The sequence below is a fragment of the Lynx canadensis genome, chromosome D1, assembly GCF_007474595.2.
Source record: "Lynx canadensis isolate LIC74 chromosome D1, mLynCan4.pri.v2, whole genome shotgun sequence".
Classification (NCBI taxonomy): Eukaryota; Metazoa; Chordata; class Mammalia; order Carnivora; family Felidae; genus Lynx; species Lynx canadensis.
In genome coordinates, this window is record NC_044312.2 from 67159171 (window position 1) to 67182067 (window position 22897).

The 22897-nt window shown below is 47.2% G+C and overlaps 1 protein-coding gene across 1 annotated transcript in view; it reads left to right on the forward strand.

Moving 5' to 3' along the window:
• Positions 1–12051: 12051 nt before the first annotated feature.
• The window catches only part of AMPD3 (adenosine monophosphate deaminase 3), a 42299-nt gene continuing 31453 nt past the window's right edge, over positions 12052–22897 (forward strand). Inside the window, 2 exon segments of the mRNA XM_030332279.2 lie at positions 12052–12981; positions 16871–17096. Coding sequence (XP_030188139.1) covers positions 12957–12981; positions 16871–17096 — 251 coding nt within the window. The 5' untranslated portion in view covers positions 12052–12956.

The following is a 22897-nucleotide window of genomic DNA, read 5'->3' on the forward strand; positions in this document are numbered from 1 at the left end:
TTTGGAGAGGAAGGCTATGCCTTGGCAGAGTTATATATGAGAAAAGAAATACCAATGTCATTGGTCAGTGATGCTACAGGGTTGCTCAGTGTGGTCGATGGGGGATAAGTGGAAGTGTGATATGGTGGCTTCATTAAAAGATATTTGCTACATACCCTCTGACTTTTAGTTTTCATTCCTTCCATTTCCTTCTTTCCTTCTTTCCTTCCTTCCTTCCTTCCTTCCTTCCTTCCTTCCTTCCTTCCTTCCTTCCTTCCATTCAGAACATTCAACATGAGATCTACTGTCTTAACAGATTTTTAAGTCTACACCACAGTATTGTTATCTATAGGAATCATATTGAACAGCAAGATCTCTAGAGTTCTTCTATCATGCATAACTGAAATTTTATACATGTTGATTAGCAACTTCCCATTTCCTCCTCCCCCAGCCCCTGGCAACCACCATTATATTCTTTGCTTCTATGAGTTTGACTATTTTAGATAACTCTTATAAGTGGAGTTATGAAGCATTTGTCCTTCTGTGACTGGCTTATTTTACTTAGCATAATTCCCTAAGATTCATTCATTTTGCCACATATTGCAGAATTTCCTTCATTTTAAAGGCTGAATAACATTCCATGCTATATATATTTCACATCTTCTTTATCCATTCATTCACCAATGGGCATTTAGGTTTTACCCACATGTTGGCTATTATGAATACTGCTGCAGTGAACATGGGAGTGCCAATATCTCTTGAGATCCTGATTTCAATTATTTTGGATAAATATGCAGAAGTGAGATTGTTGGATCATATGGCAATACAACTCAATAGCAAAAAAAAAAAAAAAAACCAACCCAAAAACCCACAAAACCCTAATAACCTGATTTTAAAAAGGGCTAAAGACTTGAATAGACATTTCTCCAAAGAAGAGAATGTTTAGGTCTCTTGTAATCAAGTTAATTATAGCATTGTTGTCAAAGGTCAACAGGTGTATGAAGATGTTCAACATCACTAATCATCAGGGAAATACAAATCAAAATCACAATATCAACTTACACATGTCAGGATGGCTAGTCTCAAGAAAACAAAAGACAATAAGGGTTGGTGGGGATGTGGAGAAGTTAAAACCCTTGCGCACTGTTGTGGGAATGCAAAATGATGCACCACTATGGAAAACAGTATGAAGGTTGATCAAAAACTAAAAATAGAATTACCATATGATCTTTCCTCATTTATTGCTCCATGAAACATGTATGTAATGGCTGAAGATCTAGCTATAGGCTCTTAGCAAAGGAAGGGGGATGGTTAATTCCCACAGGGATGAGGGCCACACTTGAGGGATGGTAGGGTGGTGGCTGGAAGAAGTCCAAGTGAAGTGTCCATAATTCCCAACTCTGAGCTATTCGTGAAGTGTCCATAATTCCCAACTCTGAGCTATTTAGTGAAAAAAAGAAACTTTTATTTATCTCATTGCTAGTTTAGGAATCTGTTACCCTTACCCTCAGCTGAACCTAATTCCAATTAATTTGAGAATACTAAATTATTGGTAAGCCACAAGCTTTGGCTATGTTTATTTAGAAAGGATTTGAGCTTTGCCATAGGTCATGGGAATTGATTGGCTCAAATGGGGATTATCTGGAATGTGATGTAGACATGAAATATGCAGATGGACCAGTGACTGGGGCTTACCTTTTGGGAACAGTTGACATGCAAGTGGTTTACTTCTCTTTCTCAAAGGCTCAGTCTTTAGAAAAATCGTGAGTGATGGGAACTTCTGTCCACCTTGAGCTGTTTGGGGCTTATCCAGCCTTCTCTCCAAGATTTCTGAAGATTCCTGGGAGGAACTTCTATGTAATAGTAACCTTTGGGTACTCTTTCCTCTTTTTTTTTTTTTTTTTTTTTCTGGGAACTGCCCTTCCTTTTTTGTCCTGGGTCCTTCTAGCATGGAACATGACTTTTCTTTCTTTGGTCCCTCAGACCATCTCTTAAACCACTTTTCCTGAAGGTTTATGGATACTTGGATAGTTGAAAAAGAGCCATTTTCCCTGTTCTCACTTAATGATGCAAAGAAACAGTGGAGCTGTGAAGTAACAGGTTTTTAAAAATTCAATTTTTGATATTTTTTGTTCTTTCAACAATTTTTTTATTGTAGTAAAACATATAGAACATAATACTTGCCATTTTATTTTTTTTTTATTTAAAAAAAAATTTTTTTTTCAACGTTTATTTATTTTTGGGACAGAGAGAGACAGAGCATGAACGGGGGAGGGGCAGAGAGAGAGGGAGACACAGAATCGGAAACAGGCTCCAGGCTCTGAGCCATCAGCCCAGAGCCTGACACGGGGCTCGAACTCACGGACCGCGAGATCGTGACCTGGCTGAAGTCGGACGCTTAACCGACTGCGCTACCCAGGCGCCCCATCCATTTTAACGTATACAATTTTACATGCACATTTTACATGTACAATTCAGTGGCATTAATTATGTTCACAATGTTGTGCAGCCATCACAATTTTTAAAATATTGATTTTCCGAATCAAATTCTTATGCAGAGTCATCCTCCCTCACCCAGAGGTGTTATTATCCTTAGTGAGACCAGAGTTAGGCTCATTCAAATAACAGGAATTCAGGAACTGGAAAAATCCCTATGCTTCCCTCTGATACAATTTAAGCTGTTCCCATTTCTCCAGATGTCCCTGGTAGAACCCACTGAGCTGAGGATGGATTGGGTGTTGATGGTACAGTTGGGAGTCTAATACTCAACTGGGAATCAGATACTGAGGGATAGGACAGCTATATACTCTTGCTCCTGGCTCAGCCTTTAACCCTATCACTCACTGAATGGTTGGGCAGGCAGTTCTGAACTAACAGGGATCAGGAAGAGGACAACCTGGGTTGGAGGAATGCTAGAAGCTTCAGCCAGGAGGGATCTTGGGAATGAGTGTGACCTAAGGGGAACGTGTGTGTGTGTGTGTGTATGTGTGTGCTATGCAATGGGGTTGCATATCTGGGAGATGGAAATCACAGCCTCTCTGTGAGCTCTACTCTGCCCACCACCTTCTCCCCCCTCCCAATTCTAGAGGGCCATAGTCATGCTAGAATTTGACATCTGAATTTCAAGTTATAATGTAAAATATGAAGGGAGTTGAAGGCAGATGATTTGGGGAGTTCAGACAATGGGTTGAATGAGCAAGGCTGTCTGAGGCTGTGACTTCCATTGTACAAGTCCAGCTGCACAATCTCGCAAGAATGGTGTAATGGCTGATGGTGGAGTTTTGGAGAGTATGAAAGACACACAGACATGGGAATGAGCTAGTGGTAAACTGGAGAAATAGCCTAGAATAATCTTGTGCACAGTCCTAGAGGGAAGGCAGAGACAACAGGCCATTCTTAGATGGGGAAGGGGACCGCTAATTGCTAAACTTCAAGTTAACTGCAGAGACCATGTGCCTATGAGCACATGGGCATGTCCCGGGGAGTGTCACCCTCCTGCCTACTGAAAGAGAGAGTGTTCTGTGCTCATATGCTGCTGGCCCAAGGTTCAAATACTCACTCACTGACCCTCCTGCACTATGCAGACAGGAATGACTGAGGGGCTTTGAGCCCAAGGTCTCTAGCCACCCCAAGACTCAATGCAGTCCTACTCCTCAGCTCTCCCCTCTCCCTCTGCTTCCTGTCACAACAGCGTCATTTCTGGCCCCAAGTGCATATGCTGTGGGTCTAGGTCCCAGCTCTAATTCACACTAATTTTCAAATTGCTCAGGGTCAACTCCCTCCTTTCTAAAAACCCATTTCAGAAAGAAGGAAACAGCTATTAACTGTAAGGGCACTTTTCTGCCCACTGCCCATCTCCAGCTTACTGAGGGCTGATTGATGACCTGAGACATAAATTCCTGGGGGAAGGATTTGAACCTCAAATTGGAGTGAGAGGCAGGTGGGGGGGAAGGTATCCTCCCATTATGCCACAACATCGGCAGGGGCCACAATGCCCTTCCGTGTCCAGAGCCAGGAGCACTGCCCTGGGCAATCTTCTTCCAGCCACCATGTACTCTTCCGAGAGACCTATTTCTGTCTGTTGTCAGACCATATGCCATGATTTCAGTCCACTCAATTAGTAGAAGGCTCTAGGGCATTTTGGTTTGAAAACTAGATGTATTTGATGAGGTTCTGCTAAAGCACTCAGAAGCAGAGCCCCTTTCTTATTGTCTCCTGGGAGGAAGATTTTGGCTTCTATAGCCCCGGAGACTGTAAAAGGAGAAAGAGAAGTTGGGTATTTGGAGGCTGCCATACCCATCTTGGATGTATGTGTACAATGTCACCCAGAGGAGAGCATTAGTGGGGTTGGAGGGTGGAGTAAAGATCCCAAACACTTCTGGGCTGCCAGAAATGTTCAAATAACACCCACACCCAGTGGTATTAGGAGTCAGAGCACTGCTGGAGGTAACCCACAGCTCTGATCCCAGTGCTCTCCAGGATGTTCAAGTCTGAATGACTGGAGCATGGGGCAGATGAGAGGAGAGGACTCAGGATGTCTGCCACTGGTGGCGAAAGCATGGAGAAGAAGCTGGTTGATGCTGCTGGGGGTGTCTGGAGGTTGGCTATATGGTTGGATGCAAGTTGCAGACATGTTTCCCTTTACATCTTTGCCATAATTTTCAACGATGGCATTCATAAAGAAATGCTTCTTGTGACCTACTAAAGGAGAGACATTGTTTACAATGTGAATGGCTTATAACATGCTGCAGTTTTTATGTGTAAAAGTAACCACTGATGGAATGGCTGCCCTGACTGGAATACAAAACTGGGAGTTGGGAGCAGGGAGGGGTGAAACTCATCAATTGTATCATTCATTTACAAATTATAATTTCTTTATTTTAATTGAAGTTAGAAGAGCACAAAACACTATATGATGCCCACAGTATGACTGATTTGACAAAAAGTCTTAAAATACAGTAGAATCTTTACAATACTTTGTAATGAAATGTGGAATGAGACTGTGAAATCTTGTTTACTGATTATCTCAAGGCAGAGAATTTAAAAGCTGTGGAACTTAAAGATGAGTTTAACAAAAGGACAAGTATTCCAAATTTGCTGACCTCTGATGTGCTGGCTTGTGATTGTCACAGATGCCTGCATACATACGTGCACGTGCACACACACACACACACGCACACATACAATGTATCCCTTCAGATAAAGGTGATATTTTCCCAATGAATATAATTGTGTTTTAAAAGAACCATGTTAAAGGGAAAGACTTTTGAAAACTGATGTTTGGAACTGTTTCCATTTTCATGTGATTTTAATGCCAAAATGAAATGTCATTGTCATGTATATGGACTGTGCTAACCATAGTCTTCAAAATTAAGAAATACACTTTTAAATACATTTTATAATCTTCCAGATGAAGAGTTGTTAAAAATATTCACACAAATAACTGATGACAACATCATAGAGAATGTGGGCTTCATGGAGAAAGAAGAATCTTCTGGTGGAATTTCACATTTGCGAAATTGGTAGATGGGATTTAAACAGAATTGTGATTTAGTAAGTGTAGTCAAAGAATTTTTCTATTTGGGTCTATTTATCTTTGTGAGATATCTTTTTGGCGGGGGGCAACAACAACCATTAGGACTAAGTATTGACACTACCTGAACTTAAAAAGCATACTTTGTAGTCTCATAAAATACTAAACTAAGATTTATTAAAACCATTTTTAATCCTGTTACTCTCCCTCAACAGGTTTTTGCAAATAACTTTATTTAAAATTTTTTAATGCTTATTTATATTGAGAGATTGTGCAAGCGGGGGGGGGGAGAGAGACAGAGAGACAGATGGACAGAGAGAGAGAGAGAGAGAGAGAGAGAGAGAGAGAGAATCCAAAGCAGACTCCACAGTGCTGGCGCAGAACTCCACTCATGCTTTAACTCACCAATCGTGAGACCATGCCCTGAGCTGATATCAAGAGTCAGACATTTAACCAACTGAGCCACCCAGGCACCCCACAAATAACTTTAAAGTGAAAGGAAAAAGATATATTTCACCATTCATTAAAAATTAAGTATCTTTGGGGCACCTGGGGGGCACAGTCCGTTAAGCATCGACTTGGGCTCAGGTCGTGATCTCATGGTTCCTGAGTTGAAGCCCCCACCCCTCCCCCCAACCCTCACCGTAGGTCTCTGTGCTGACAGCATTGAATGCTTGGAATCTTCTGTCTCCCTCTTTCTGTGCCCCTTCCCCACTCATGCTTTCTCCCTTTCTGTCTCAAAAATAAATAAACTTTATGTTTAAAAAATGAAGTATCTTCATCTTTACCACATCCTTTGGCAGTTTTAGGTGTGCTTTATAATACATAATATATTAATACAGTTGCATGTTTGTATCATTTATAAATAAGTAAATTGTAAATATCAGGCTGCCAGTTAGAAGGAATAAAACCTGGTACTTAGATGAGGCAGCCATGTGACAACAGTTGGCACAGTGAGGACACAGTGGGTGCTCACTAATGACTAGTTCCATTTCCTCCTTTGGTGACAAATTTGATGTGCGAGATGAAAAGGAGAGAGTCAAGGATGGCCTCCGCAGTACAGCCTGGGGAGTGGGAGGTGGTGCTATCATTCACTAAGACAGGAAACACGGGAGCAGAGGCAGGTTCTGGCATGTTCTTGGGAGGAAATTAGGAGTTTGAGTTTGGGCCTGCAAACCTCTAGTGGAGATGGACCCCAGGAAATTGATGTGCTATCCGCAGCTCTAGGACTTCCTGGGCTGGAGATGAGGTTCAAAAGTCGTTAGCAGTCGGTAGGTTGTTAAAACCGGAGGGCTGGATGGGCCCGCAGAAGGACAGAGGAGACAGGCAGCTGTGGGACCGGGGGCGGGGGGGGGGGGGACACCACAAGGAAAAGCCAAGCCTTGGAGGCCAAGAAGCTGCAGTCACCAAGCTAAGTAGAAAATTTGGAGAAAAAGCGGCAAGCGCCAACTCTGGAAACTTTTGTACGCCTAGCGCTCCAGGGAGGAAGGTGTGGTCAGCAGGTTCAAATGCAGGGGAGGGGGGAAGAAGGGGCTACACGGCACCCATTGGATTTAGCAACTAGGAGGTCGGTCGGGACTTGGAAGGGCGGGTGTGTAAGCTGGAGAGTGTTGGAGGAGTATGTGAGTGTGTGTATGTGCGTACGTGTGTGTGTGTGTGTGTGTGTGTGTGTGTGTGTGTGTGTGTGCGTGCTGGGAGGGGCAGGAAGGTGATCAAGGGACCAGACGGAAAGCCGATGCTTTCAGGTCCTCTCAGCTACAGGGAGTAAGTCACCTGTCTGGGGGCCGTGGCCCCAGACTCTTACCTTGAGAAACGTCCTGGCCGGGAAGGAGGTTCGGGCGAGTCCGAACACTGCGGGGAGCGCTCTCGGGGCCCGGCGGGTGGCAGGGGAGGCGAGGTCGCAGGAGCCCGGCTGGAGCCTGACCCCGGGCTGCGGCGGGAGCGTTTCCGGCCGGCGGACAGGGCGGCCGCCGCGCCCCTGGCGCTCTCAAGTTTCCTGTTGGCAGCGCCAACCCGGCGCCTCAGGTAGCGGCGGGCAGGCCTGGTTGGCAGGCGGCGGGCAGGCGGACCTGCGCGGCGGCGGCGGCTCGCCCCTTGCCCCTCTGCTGCCCGCTCGTCGCCTCTCCGCTCCGCGCCCAGGTAGGGCACCGACTGGGGCGGCGCGCGGCTGGCGGGCTTCTTCCGCGAGGAGGCGGCTCTCCTTCTCCCGCCCGGCCGGCGCGGGGCCTCGGAGGTACGGCAGCGCGGGCGCTTGAGCTCCGCGGCGCCGCGGCCGCAGAACGCTCGGTCCACACCCCTGCCGCGGGGCTGCACCGCGGGCTCCCGGTGAGCAGGCGGGGGGGCGCGGCCTGGCCCCGGCCCGGCCCCAGCCCGCTGCGGTGCCGGGCAGCCCCTCCGCGGCGCTCGCCGTGTGCCCTACTCAGTGCCGCCACCTGCGCTCCAGCCCTGCGGGCCGCCCCCTGCGGGCCCACGGCAGGGCCCTGGCACCCGAACCGGATGAGTGCGCGCGATGCTGCGCTGCTGACCTTGGGCCCAAGGCCCCTGCTGCCCAGGACGCGAGTTGGAGTGCCCCGAGGTCGGAATCTCGGCTCTGGGCTTCCCAGCCTTCTCTGGCGACGGCGCTGACTCCGGACTCAGCCCTGCCTGGGTTCTTGCCTGTATTCCTGCCTCTCTCTCTGCAGTGGCCTGGGCGCCAGAGACCTCAGGTGAGCCAGCCTCATCTCAGCTCCCTGGCGGCCTACATTCGATTCGCAAGGTTTAGAGAAATTAAGGGACATGCCGCCACTTAAGCTCCCGGACAAGTTTCTAGGTGCTTGAGGACTGGCCAGATGCCCACTGCTGGGGTGGACTTCCACCTAAAGGCAGGGGAATGGACAGAATGGCAGGGTGATGGGTTCAGTTGAGGCCTTCATCCTTACCTCTTTTGGCTGTCTCCCACCATGGGACATGTACTGGCCTCTGAAAGTCTGCTTTCTGCCCTTGCACTTCCTGGTAGCTGCTTTGCCAGTGGAGCTCCCACGCTCTTCTTGGCTGGCAGAGGCCTCTGGGGTGAGTTTCGAGGGACTGTGGAATAGAACAGGCTTGCTAACTACAGTGTCATTTCCTCAAATTGTTAGGTCTCTGTGTGTATCTGGAAGCTTGGGGGTGACAAATTAGCAAAGAAGCCAGGTGAAAGCTACGAGGAAGGAATTTTAGCGTGGTCCTGAGCCCATGTTGGCTATCCCCCTTGACGTGGTGGCTAACAATTGGCCAGCTTCAGGGAAGAGCTGTCAGCAGCTGGAGCTCTCATGGGAGAAATTCCTCCCCTGGCTGTGAAGCATCAATGCTGAGTGGTAGTTGAGCTACTGAGCCAGTCAGACAGAGCCCCTATCAGCTCTCACCTCTCCAAGTGTTGACAGCAGGTTTGGAGTAATGAGCTTGGCCTGGTTATAATTCTGGGTGAAACTCTGAGGGTCTGGCTTGCTGTGAAGATGATGGTACCCCGCTGCCCTAAGAATCATGGAGTTTGCATCAATGGGTTGCTGGGAGACTCTTGGACCTCTTAGCCCCTTCCTCAGCATACCCTCAATCCTTCTGAGATCCTAGATAAGGGATGAGTAGCTTTCAGCTAGGTCAAAAAGTTCTTTTAGAGATGAGGCCTATTTTTCTTGTCCTTACACTAGGCGAATCACTCTTCAAATGGCCTCAAAATCAATCCCAGATATTGAAAATATCATGGGCAGATAAAATACAGCCTTAGGATTAAGCAAGTAGATACCTATACTCTCCTAAAGCTACTCATGGCTGTCCTGGTTCTTTCCTTGAATATATTAATCTCTTAGATCTTCTGAGTGCTGGCTGTGTATCAAGGAGAGCAGACCATATCTTTGGGCTTTGATATACAAGGGGCTAAGGCATAGGAAGATGGGCTCATGGCTGGAGCACTAGCCGTACAAAGTCAGCAAGAAGTATCAATCCTAGAGGAGGAAGCTATTTCTCCTGATCTGGTTTCACATTTAAACGTGGTTTCCTTCTCATTGCTCCCAAATAGGAGCTTGAGAGAGTGCCTGGCACACAACAGTGCTCAATAAATAATGTTGAATAAAAGGACTCAGTGTCTGGATGAAACTTCATGTTTTGTTTTCCCAGTTGGACTCTGTCTTGTACCGGATACCATGATGACGATGATGTTGATAAATAACTTTATGATATAAAGCACATACTATGTGCCAGGCACTATTCTAAGCGTATTTACATATGCAAACTAAGTTATTCTAGTGTATTTACATATGCTAACTAAGTTAATTGCCGTGACAACCTATGAGGTTGGTGCTCATAGGGAATAAAACTAAGCCAGAGAAATTGAGTAACTTGCTCAAGGTCATGCAATTAAGTTGTGGAACAGGATTCAAACCCTAGGTAGTCTGGCTTGAGTCCATATACTTAACCATATACTGTACTGACTCTTGACATCCCCATAGATGGATTAATCACTTAGCTTATTCACTCATTCATTATTTTATGCATGCATTCATTCATTCAAGGAATATTTATTGATACCCACTATATTCTAGGCATGGGGATACAATAGTGAATGAGATGAACAAGATCTTCATGGAGCTGATTTTTAGCAGGTGGAACCCTTTTGTCCAACTGCCGTGTGAGTCATGCACACCTCAGGAAGACAAAGAAGGAAAATCAACTCCTATCAGAAAGCTCAAAGCATCATTTCAGAAAAAGGGAGAGTAATATATTCCTTGGTGAGACATAATTTGATTCTAGCCTTTCCTGTCTTGGAGTTTGTGAGGGGCACTTAAGTGATAAAAGTGATGCAGTCTGGTCTCCTGGGAAGGAGATACAGGCCCTGGGCCCGGTTGTCATAGATTGTCTTAATTTTTATTCAAAAAGGAAATAAGTCTTTGAGCTTGAGACCAGTACTCCTTAGTCCAGGGAGACTTCTGGGCCACAAGGAGCAGTGACATATTAAGCTCAAGATGGATTTGTGAGGTCATGAGCAAAGTTTGCCCTCCCAAGACAAGCCACATTTTCCTCGTAAACTGCCACTGTTCTGGAGGGTCCTCTATCTCTTTGGCACTAGCAGGACCCTTGGCCATTGTCCCCACCTACGTTACCTTCGCTGGGCTGCTTCCCATCTCTGTCCAGACCTAATGGAGTGAGTCTCACACCCCTACCTGGGCCTCAGGAAGGCAGTTTTCTCTATGTTGGAAAATGAAGGCTCAAAGCGGAAGGCATTTTCCAAAGCCTATGCCACGGATATTAATAGGTGTTTTTTCCTATGGTGGTTATGGTCAGAGGGTCAAATAGGTGTGTTGGGCTAAACAAAGTCAAACAGCTTTCTTTACTATGGGACTCTCTGCTAGTAGAGATTGTGCATGAATCCCTGTAAGGGATTATTGTGTGCAGCATTTTCCAAGCCTTCTGTCCTTTTTTTTTTAATTGTTTTTAATGTTTATTTGTTTTTGAGAGAGAGAGACAGAGCATGAGTGGGGGAGGGGCATCAAGAAAGAGAGAGAGAGAGAGAGAGAGAGAGAGACAGAGAGAGAGAGAGAAGAGACACAGAATCTGAAGCAGGCTCCAGGCTCTGAGCTATCAGTACAGAGCCGGACGTGGGACTCAAACCCACAAACCATGAGATCATGACCTGAGCTGAAGGCAGATGCTTAACCGACTCAGCCACCCAGGCACCCCATCTTCTGTCCTTTTATGTTCTATAGACTACACTTTGGAAAATGCTTGTTTAGACTGAGGCTATCTATGGTCTGGTTACAGGTGCAGAATAGAATTCCCTGAACTGGATCCAGGTAGGTTCTCAGATGCATGGGCTAGGATGCTCCCACTACAGCCCCAATTGAACCTCCTCCTCCCCCAAAAGGAAGGAATCACTTGCCCCACCTCCCCTCTGACAGAGCAGTACTAAGGGCTTGGACCTTTTCCCCCTGTGCTTTAAGTTCATTCAATTATTTAATGAATAAATATCCCCCTCCCCCTAGGTTGCTTGTAGCTTGCTGATCGCAGTGTTTATGAAACAGCTGTGAGGACAGGTGGGTCATAATCTCTGGGTAGCTAAAGCCCAGCAACAGCCCGAGGATCATGTGTCAACCCTGTAATCCTGCTCTGCACACACAGGAATCATTATGTGGGCTTAGGAAGGCACAATCTCACAATTGGACATGAGGAGGTGACTCAGGCCCAAGTCAGGGCTGGAGCTAGCCTCCTGGTAAACAACTGACCCATCCTTTCTGGGCTCTTGTCCCCAGGATTTCAACAGCACCACAGAAATAGCCATTTTGCTCACGGTTATTTCCCAGACCCGTACCATTTGTCTAAGTCACTGTGTGGGTTCTGAGGCTTGCTTTTAGAGAACTGATCCTGTGGGTCACTTGAGGCAGCTCTACCATTCCCAGGGAGAGAAGCAGCTGCTGGTGGCAGCGTGGCCGAGTGCAGCCAGTGCCCAGGAGGCTAGTCAGAGCTGGAGGCCCTCGTGGGAGCAGACAGCGGCAGTAAGAGGGGAGGACGGGGCAGGTGGGCTCAGGGGGGTCAAGAGGGACATGCTTCTTTTCCGTGTGTGTGTGTGTGTGTGTGTGTGCACGCGCACACATATGCTCATGTACTTGGGATCTGGTAGAGCCTGTCCAGGCTGCCCAGTCACCTGTGATGTCAGATTCCTTCAGGGAAGAAAGGAAGGAGTGGGACAAGGCATGGCAGCTTTTCATCCTAGCCTGCTCCTGTACTAAGGAGTCTCCTCTCCTAGAGTCACTGTCCCTTTCCTGGGAAAGGAGGGAGCTGTTCAAAGCCCTTGCTCTTTTAGAGGAGGAGGGAGAGGAGGAGCTCTATTGATAACTGGGCTCAGCGCCACTCCTGTCAGTGCTGGGGTGCCTTCAGGGAGGTTGCTTTGGGGGGCCTTGTGAGGGAAGGCAGGCCAGGTTGTGCCGTAGACAATCCCCTTGGTAGAATGAACCTGGTCACCAGGCCAGGCCTGAGGAAGCAGCAAGGGTGACGGTGTGGCACGTTCCTGCTTGGCTTTCAGAGGTATGGGCATTAGAGGGAGGCCGTGGCTTGTCTTCTGTGCTCAGTCAGGTCAGGAAGGCTGAATGAACTGTTGTGTTGGGGCAGCGGCTTTGTGTCTTGCTCTGGAGAGGGCTGAGAACAGGGCCAGGACACCGCGTTCAGCACGCAGCAGCTATGGATAGCTGGCATTACCTGGGCCCTTTAGGAGTCTTGGAAATTTTCCACTTACATTTCATATTCATGGAAGAATTTCCAGCCCAGGCACTTCCTGCTCTTGCTCACGGCAGCTCACAGATATGCAAAACAGAGACCTCCCACCCCAGCAGCAGCAGACAGGACCCAGCCAGCTGCACTCACACGGACTCAGCTCAGCCTTCCGGGCATACACGGCCCATGGCCTGAGGGCCTCACCTGTGTGGCATGCTCAGGATCAGCCATGGAGACTCCAGCCCCAGGCTCAGGTCTGTGTCATGGGTTCTGACAGTGGGAGTCTGGCAAGAGCAAGAAACAGCTTCATTTGTGTAAGGAGGGGATTTGAGTGGTACTGTGCTTCCATTCTGGAGAGGCTATGGTGCCATGAAAAGTAACTGTTGGTTGAAATGGTGGCATTTTATAGCTTTCTAACTTTGTGACACTTCTTTAAGCTCGTCACAGGGTGTCATTTGTAACAGTGAGATAAGCTGTATCCCTAGCTGATTAAATTTATGGTTAAGCCTCCCAAGCCTGCCGGCTTCAGCTGACAAACGGTTGACAAACGGGTAAAAGCCAGGCTTAAAGAAGCAGCTGGAGCTGAAACTGCTTGGCATCTACAGAGCAGGCTTTCCTTGCATAAGCCTGCCCTGCCAGGTGTCTCTAGGTCTCAGAAGAGAGCCGGGCTGTGGAGGGAGGGTTGGCAGGAGGGAGCTGTCCGGAAGACAGATGTATAATGGGCTCCTAAGGCTCATTGACTTAGCCCAGCACCCCAGCTGGGTTACTTGATCTATACTAAGGTATGAAGTGAAGTCTTCACCACTTATTGAAGACACTGGTAATAATTCTGCAAGAGATTGATATGGCTTCTGCAACGAAAGGAATCTATCTCTATGGGGAAATGTTGCTATATGATCCTATCCTCGGGTCATTGATGTGCCTTGGGAATCTGGGGTGAGGAACTGTGGGATATAGCATGTTCCTGATAACTGACCACAGGACCTGTTTCACCAGCAACAAGTGTTGACCTTTCATGGAACCACGGTGGGAAAAGGCTGGTTTAAACTATTTAAAGAGAAAAGAAGATCTTTTGTAGAAAGATGCATCCCAAAATGTATGTTTAGTTGACTTCAGCGAGGTGAAAATGCTTCATGGAAAGACATGGCAGTCTGTCATAAGAGCCCTCAGGCACAAAGAACCCTCTACCCCATGCCCACTTCTGAGGAGGCCTGGTGGGCTGTGTCAGGCCTGGGTGTGTTTGTAGGGGAAAGGGCTATGGGGTAGGAAGGTGGTGGGGGGCAGTTTCTGTCCAGGGCAAGAGCTAATGCAGAGATAGATCTCAATGGTGTTAATTCCCTTAGCTGGCCAGTGTCTGATGTGGTTTAGGTGGGAGAGGGCCCTAATTACCAAAACCTGGGATGTAGAAGTTTGATTTTCTTCCTAGTTTCCTTTCATTAAAAAAAAACCTCTTCAGTCTAATTATTTTCTGGGGCATTTAGGTGGCTCAGTTGGTTGAGCGTCCAACTTCGGTTCAGGTCTCGCGTTTGGTGGGTTCGAGCCCCACATTGGGCTCTGTGCTAACAGCTCAGAGCCTAGAGCCTGCTTCGGATTCTGTGTCTCCCTCTCTCTGCCCTTCGCCTGCTCACACTTTGTCTCTCTCTCTCTCTCTCTCTCAAAGATGAATAAACATTAAAAAATATTTATGTTCTTTCTATCTTCTTTGTGCTTGTTAAAATGACATTATAACAGCATCAGTGATCAAAGTCAGATACTGCCTCACACATGCAGTCCTGTTATCTGGTCATCCGAGTATGTGTCTCTCTTCCAGCCCTTGTCTTTAAGGGAATGCATTTTCATCTCACTGCAACAAAAGCATGGGTACAGTTTTATGTATTAATTTTTTCATTTACTGTTATTTCACAATATTTTTTATGTGATTACACTGTCCTCATAATTATAATTTTGGTTGCTTGACTTTTTTCTTCAAGTGAATGTGCTCTTATTTGGACACTTTAAAGCTTTTTATATAAATAGTGCAGGTAAACATCTTTGTGCTTTTTCCTTCAGATTCTTTTCTTAGAAGCAATTTCTGGAACTGGGTTTATTCTGTCAAATGGTATGGATGCTTTATGGCATTTGCTGCCCCTTGCCCAGGCCCTGTTTGATGTCTACTTCTGAGATGCCCTGTGAGGTTGTAGAATGCTGCACTTGACCCGCAGCCTTAGAGTGGGGAGAGGGGTTGATGGGGTCCAGCTTCCTTTTCACCTAACAGCTCCCCCTGGCTCTAGTTCTGTGTCTTCCTCTCCATTTCTCTCTCTGTCACCTTTTTCCCCAAGCCCCGTTCTGATGATTTCCAGCTTCCCCTTCTGTGTGCTATCAGGATGTGGACGTCTCCACAGACAGCTCTGTCTCTTCCTCTTTGCAGGTCTGGCCTTCACTGTCTTGCTCTCTGCTGCTACAGATCAGCACAGTTACGTGCCAACTTCCTCCCTCCACAGCAGCTCCCTCCCACTCAATCACTTGGAGGGGAGAGGCCCAGGAAAGCTATCGTTCTGGGTGTGGAGGGAAGGAGGAAATTGGATTCACAGTCAAGGGGCTCACAGATGTACTTTGACTGGTGTTTGACCTGCTTTCTTCCTTCCTGTCTGTGTCATGAATTAGGCCCATGAGAACACCAGAGCAGCGAGCCTCCCTGGGCACCAGAAAGCTCTCGTATCTAGAAATTACAGCACTTAGAACTGAGAGCGCCTTGGAGACTGCCTAGTCTCATCCCTTTATCTCACAGAGGAGAAAACTGTGAGGCACAGAGAGTGACTGTCCCAAGGCTGCTCAGTGAACCTCTCCTCCCCTGTAATTGCTTCCTTTCCTGGCCACACAGAAACAGGGCTCCTGTCTTACCTTCATCCTCGTCTCCCGGCTGACTAAACCACCTCTCTCTTAAACCTTGCTCAAAGAAACTGTGGTAATAGGTAGACAGGACACCCTTCTTCCAGAGCTGCTCTAGTGAAGGTAGCTTGTTGATAGGATGCAGTATTCATTCATTCCGTAGGAGTAATGCTGGGCACAGCCAGGGAACCTACCCTGACACCTAGCTGGACAAAGAGAAGCACTACAATGTAGTGGTTAAGAAGACAGGCATGGGGACCAGGTGCCTGGGTTCAAACCTCTGAACAGAGGCTCAGAGAGGAAAGGGGCAGAGGGCCAAAGGCTGAGAACAGCGCAAGTCTCTGCTCATTTAGTAAAAGTGTGACCCCGGGCAAGTTAGCTCTCTGTGCCTTTATTTTCTCATCTGTAAAATGTGAATAATAGGATTCACTGAGTTAATAAGTAGAAAGGGCTTGGCAGAGTGTACCTATTAATAAGTCCTATATAAATGTTAAAAGAAAGACAGACAGGTAGAAAGAAAGAAAAGAAAGGAACAAACCAGGTAATTTAGGCCAGCTAGGGATAATAAGGAGCCAGTGTGAAGAGAGATAGGCCAAGCTTTGAGGAAGTAAGTTTTCAGCGGGGCTGTGAAAGGTAGAGTATCCCTGTCTCTAAACCTTTATTTTATTTGCTGTGTCTTGTTCAGAGTTCCAGAAAACTTGGGAGATGGTAGAACCGTCATGGTAGATTCTTTCTTTTCAGCAAAAGAGCGTGTTTTGTGTGATGAAGAATGTGGCTTTGGATCGCCCAGAGCAGTGCGGCCATCTCATGAGACCTTAGGCTAATCATTAAGAACTTTGGGCTCTCATCTTCCCTTTATGCAGTGGGGAGTGAGGTTTGGACATTGCTGTACCCAGACGGCCCCCTGATAGTCTGCAGGAGAGGGGTCTGAACTCTCCTATCCCTTCCCCGTCATGGAAACAAAGCCAGGAGAGGTAGGACTGCCAGCACGCTGTGGGTCCCCTGTGTTCGGGACAATAGAAACACACGTAGTTCGGTCATTCTTTGACTTCTGAACATTTGCTTTCTCATGAAAGGTGAGTGGTGCTATACCCTTCACATCCAATGACTTATGGAGCTAGTTTCTGAAGCTGGTGCACTGGGTTTGGTCTGGGGAATTCCGGAGTAAGACAGCTGACCCCAAGGACCCTTGTTTTAGTAGCTTCTCCTCCCCCATCCCACTGACTCGGGCCATCTGGGAATTCCAGAGGCTAACGCTTGCTCTTTTTCTACTAGCCGAGATGCCGCGCCAGTTTCCCAAGCTGAACATCTCCGAGGTGGACGAGCAAGTCCGGCTCCTGGCAGAGAAAGTGTTTGCTAAAGTGCTCCGAGAAGAGGACAGCAAAGATGCCCTGTCCCTCTTCACTGTCCCCGAGGACTGCCCCATTGGGCAGAAGGAGGCCAAGGAGAGGGAGCTGCAGAAGGAGCTGGCAGAGCAGAAGTCCGTGGAGACGGCAAAAAGGTTTGTCCCCACAAGCCAGAGCACATGTGCACAGTGGTGCAGACCCAGGCAGGCTGTGGGCATGTGTCTGAGATAGGGGGCCTGTCCCTGGGAGCTGAGTTCATTCCTTAACCAAGACCCCTTAATTCACCATTTCTTTCTTGAAGGCCGTTTCCAGGCCTGTGTTTGGCAGAAAAGGTAAAAAAACACTTTTTCTCTGCTGCTGTTTGAACAACAAATCATGTGCATAAATACGCACCATTTGCAAATGACAGTTCTATGATCCTTTTGGAAATTTGAAGATTGCTTGGGAAACATCAATTTTACTTCTTTTCATCGCTTGACAATTACTTTGCATTATTAAATAAGTCAGTTCACTATGTGCCAGGTGCTATACGGGGCACAGAGGATGCACTAATGAACAAGATATTTCCAGTCCCTGCCCTGTTGAGCTTACAGGTAGTTGGTCTAGACAACAATTAAGTAATGGGACAAATTAAATTAAAAAAATGACAAGTAATGATAAGTGCTGTATCAGTGAGGATCTAACCAGAAAAAAACAGAAATCACTTAAATACTGGAAGGAGGATTTAGAATTCTTCTTTTTTTAAAGCTTATTTATTTTTGAGAGAGAGACAGAGTGTGAGTGTGGCAGGGGAGGGAGGGACAGAGAGAGGGAGACACAGAATGCAAAGCAGGTTCCAGGCTCTGAGCTGTCAGCGCAGAGCCTGACATGGGGCTGAACCCATGAACCATGAGATCATGACCTGAGCTGCAGTCGGACGCTTAACCGACTGAGCCACCCAGGCAGCCCTGGAAGGAGGATTTTAACGCAGGGAATGGTTGCTGAGGTGGCGGAGACCTGAGAAGACAAGCAGAGGGCAGGGAGGCAGGCCGGAGACTCAAAGCAGTAGGAAGCAGCTACCACTTGAAGCTGCAGGGATGATGGAAAGAGGCGGTGCTGCTGGAGCCCAGCGGGGAGAAGTTGGAACTGTGGTGGCCTTTTCGATGGAAAAGGAGCCAAGGAGGAGAGGCAGCAGCTGCAGAGATGCTTCCAAGGCAGAGATGGAAGCAGGAGATACCTAGCTGCAATCCTTCTGGTACCTTCCAGTTTCTTCCAGTGGTTGCCATCGGCCAAACCTAGCCAGAAGCCAGCTAACACAAAGCAGGAAACACAGAGGGGCAGAGGGGTAGGTTGAGAAGTGGATCTGAGGACAAGCAGGCCGAGCATGGGTGCTATGAAGTAGATGAATAAAGTGTTGAAGGAGAGAGAGAGAGAGACCTCAGGCTGGAGGGATAGTCAGGGCTCAGGTCGGACTGGTCTTGTGCTCCCTGATGAGAAGTTTGGATCTTAAGTCCAAGTACAATGTGAAGCCCTCCTCCTTTCAGTTGATCTCACCCAGGAGAGTGGAATTAAAGAATAAAAGAACTTTGAGAAAAAGTCTAGTGGGGCTTTAGCTGGGTGCTTGGACCACCAGCATACTGCAGACCTCAGAGCTAACATGGTGGAACGTGAGCCCTGACTGTGCCCTCGTCAGCAATCAGGTCCTTCCTAAAATATCTCCTTATTTTTAAAGCACGCCCTCTGCTTTCTTGGTAGTATAGAATTTCAGTATTTTCTTCACTTTTTGGGAAAGAAGTAAAAAGGCAAGTACTGGTATAAAGGCTTCGCCATCCATAAAATAAGTGAGGGGCTCTGGGCCCACGGAGGGAAGGGGTAGTGGGTGCCGTTAGCCGGCTGTGAGTGCCAGCCTGTGTTAGGTGAGGTGGGGTGGCTGGAGGTCCAACAGTGTGTTCACCCCTGGAGGGTCAAGAAGTGGGGCACCTGGGTAGCTCAGTCGGTTAAGCGTCCGACTTCAGCTCAGGTCACGATCTCGCGGTCCGTGAGTTCGAGCCCTGCGTCGGGCTCTGGGCTGATGGCTCAGAGCCTGGAGCCTGCTTCCGATTCTGTGTCTTCCTCTCTCTCTGCCCCTCCCCCGTTCATGCTCTGTCTCTCTCTGTCTCAAAAATAAATAAACGTTAAAAAAAAATAAAAAAAAGAAAGAAGAGCATGACTGTAGAGGCCCCTCATCCACACTGCACTGGCTTAACAGAGGGCTGGCTTTGTGGACTGAATGGTGTGCAGAACCCGCTGTGTCTTATGAATTGAGCATTTTCGACCCTTAATAATTGGAAGAGAAGAAGTCCTGGTATTTTTTTATTATCGGGAATAGTGGGGTTCTGAGGCCAGTTTCATTACAGGGTGACACCGGGCCTCACATCTGCAAAAAGAGAGTGTACTCTTCTTATCAATGCCCAGGCTAACAGCAAAATGGAAACTTTCTTACTCTAAGTCCAAATGGTGCCTCATGATTTCCAGAAATTCTTCCATAGGCTGGCTCCTCTCCAGGAATTATGTTCTGTCCCTGCTCGTTAGGATGTGGTGGTCTTGGTTCGCATCTATATGCTCCCTAACACTGGAAGCTTCCTGAGTTCTGTATCTGGATCCCCAGGGTCCAGCCTAGGACTTAGGCCATGTTGGTGAGCAGTGGATGTATGACAGAGAAAAGCTGTAGTATCTTCACAGATAGCACTTCAGGGTGGCTACAGCTCTCTGGACCCTTGTGTTCTGTCACTCTCTAGTATGTTCTATGACCTTAGAAAATTAGGAAACGTCTCTGTGCCCTACTTTCTTCCTCATCTATAAAGTGGGGATGGTAACAGTAGCTACTTTTGTGGGGTGTTGTGAGGAATGAGGGAATTGACATGGAAAGGGCCTAGAACAGTGTCACAATAAGCCCTCTGTTAACTGTTCACTGTTTGCCCGACTTCCTCCTGGGGAGTCAGCATCAGCTACTGCTTACTGTGGGCTCAGTGCTGGGCTGTGCGGTTTGCTTTCGTTCTTTAATCCCCACATCAAGCTTATTAATTGGATATTCTTATGGACTTCATTTTGCAGATGAGGAAACTAAGGCACAGAGAGGTTAAATTAACTTGCATGAGAATGTAGAGTGAGTAAGTGACAGAGCAGGGAGTAGAATCCACGACTTTTTTTTTTTTTAATGTTCATTTTTGAGAGAGAGAGAGAGAGAACACATGTGTGTGGGGAGGGGCAGACAGAGATGGGGACGGAGTATCCGAAGCAAGCTCTGTGTTAACAGCACAGAGTCCCATGTGGGGCCTGAACCCACAGACTGTGAGATCATGACCTAAGCAGAAGTCGGACACTTAACCAAGTCGGATGTTTAACTGACTGAGCCACTCAGGTACCCCAAAGAACCCATGTCTTTTGAATCTAGAACCCCACACCTTGATCATGAGGCTATTCCATCTCCAGCCAGGGGCGGAATCTTTGGTTCCACCCGTAGATACTGGAATGACACTGGGTGCTGCTCCCCAGGGTATTATTGCCGGCTTTTGAATGAAATGAAGGAAGCTGGGCCAGAGCTCCCCAAAAGAAAAGATTCTTTTCTGCCAAAGGATGGACTGATCCCCAGACTACCTGTCAGAAGTCCCAGTGTTCTCCAGAGCGGTACATCCCTAATTTTCTTTCAGCCTCACTGCTCAGTAGAGGCACCATTATGCAAACATTGAGACGTGGACAGTCCCTGGAGGAACCCTCTCCCCAGCTTCCTCTTTGTCTCTGGCTCCTCCTTGACACTCTGGAATGTAAGTGGTGATGTGGAGGCATCCTGCAAGGAGCCCACAGGCCTAGAGCCTGCAGCACATCTCCAGATACCCAGAGTCTGTGGGTTTGTGTTTCAAACTGTGACATGAGAAGGGACATCGTTTGGAAAAAGCCCTTCCTCACCCTGGCTCTTCTGAGAAGCCTGAATATTCCTGGCACTTGGAGAAAGCCTTTCTTTACAACCATTGCCTTTTTCTCTTTTACGAAGCAAGCAAGCAAGCAAGCAAGCAAGCAAAGACTATTGGAGGTCTAATGTAAAGGCACAAACTAAAATCAGGAAATAAAACAGTTTCTTCCAAAAAGAAGAAAAACTGGATTGTGAATTAGAAAGATGAGCACCTAAAACATGGAGGCTGGCTCCAGGAAGCCAGCAGCTGTAAGAGCTGAGCTGGGTTCAGACACAGCCCTTCTAGGATTGGGGGCTCTTTCCAGGGAGCCAGTGATTCAGCCTACTCAGAGAAGCACTTGTTTTGCAGAGGCTGGGACTTCTGGTCTCCATCACTGCTCCCCCAGGCTGGGTGAGGACGCCAGCAGGGACAGCTTGCTACTGGGCTCTACTTCCTTAGGAAGATGGCATTAGCTAAGACTCTGTTGGGACGTGGGGGTGGGTCCAAGAGGGGTGGACCATCTATGGAATCAAAGTTAGGGGGCAGAGAAAAGAAGACAGGAAAACCTGAGAAGTACCCAGAAGCTCTCTTTTGTTCACTCCTCCTTTTTTTTGCCTTTGCTCACTTTGAATTTATCATTCTACTTAGCCAGAGCGCATCTACCCTACTAAAGTACAAAGTTGGAACTTAGCCAACACTGATGGTGACATGAAAAATGTCTGTGCAACCAAAATGTACATTAGTGCTCCCCAGCTCTCCCATTTCTTCTTTTTGAGCAGCTTTATTGAGATACAATCTGCATACCATACAACCCACCCATTTAACCTGTACAAGTCAGTGGTTTTTATTATACTTGCAAAGTTATGCAACCATCACCACAATCAGTTTTAGAACATTTTTATCATTCCCCAAAGAAACCCTAGTAGCTTTCAGCTGTCATGTCCCCAGTACTCTCGTCCCATCTCCTATTTATTCTTACTTCATATAATAAGCTTGGTGATCTTGTTTCTTATCCTGTGACAGATTTAAGGAAGGAGACTAGAAGTGGGGAGAGGAATTTCTACAGGCAGGGTCATTGTGGTGACTGTAAGCTCAGGCGTGGGAGTCAAGGCCACTGAGTTCAAATGACGCCCATGTGTTAGTACTGAGTGCACTTGGGCGAGGTCTTCACTGCAGGAGCCTATTTCCTGATCTGCACAATGAGGGTAATAAAACACCTACCTTGGGAGAACTAAGTGAGCTAATATGCATGACTACTTAGGACAGCACTTGGAACATCATTAGTGTTCTTGTTTCTGTCATTATTATTTGACAGTCACCAGTGAGGGAGGAAACTATGAAAAGCAGACACAAGAATTTGAAGTCTTGGGACAAAATGCCTTTAAGCTCATGACTGGGTAACACGGTGATGACTCTGAGTCATCGAGAGAACTTGCAATTATGTTCGGCACGCTCTGATTAAGATATAGGAATTATGAATTTCATTTTAAAAAGCCACATCATAGTTGTTGTTGTTTTTTAAATTAGGGTATAAAGGGGACAGACTTTGTCTGAAAAATGTAGCTTTCTAGAACAGCTGCTTTCCCAAGTAAAACAGATAAACAGATAGTTGTTATGAGTTGAGCATAGTACAGCTACAATGTTATTAAATCATTTTGTTTAATGAAATTCCTTTTTTTTTTAAGTATTTTTTTGGGAGAGCACAAGTGGAGGAAGGGCAGAGACAGGGGGACAGAGGATCTGAAGCGGGCTCTGCACTGAGAAGCTGACAGGCTGACAAGGCTGACAGCCATGAGCCCGATGTGGGACTGGAACTCAGGAACTGTGAGATCACGACCTGAGCCAAAGTTGGACACTCAACCAACTGAACCATCCAGATACCCCTGTGTTTTTTTTTTTAATTTTTTTTCAACGTTTATTTATTTTTGGGACAGAGAGAGACAGAGCATGAACGGGGGAAGGGCAGAGAGAGAGGGAGACACAGAATCGGAAACAGGCTCCAGGCTCCGAGCCATCAGCCCAGAGCCTGACGCGGGGCTCGAACTCAC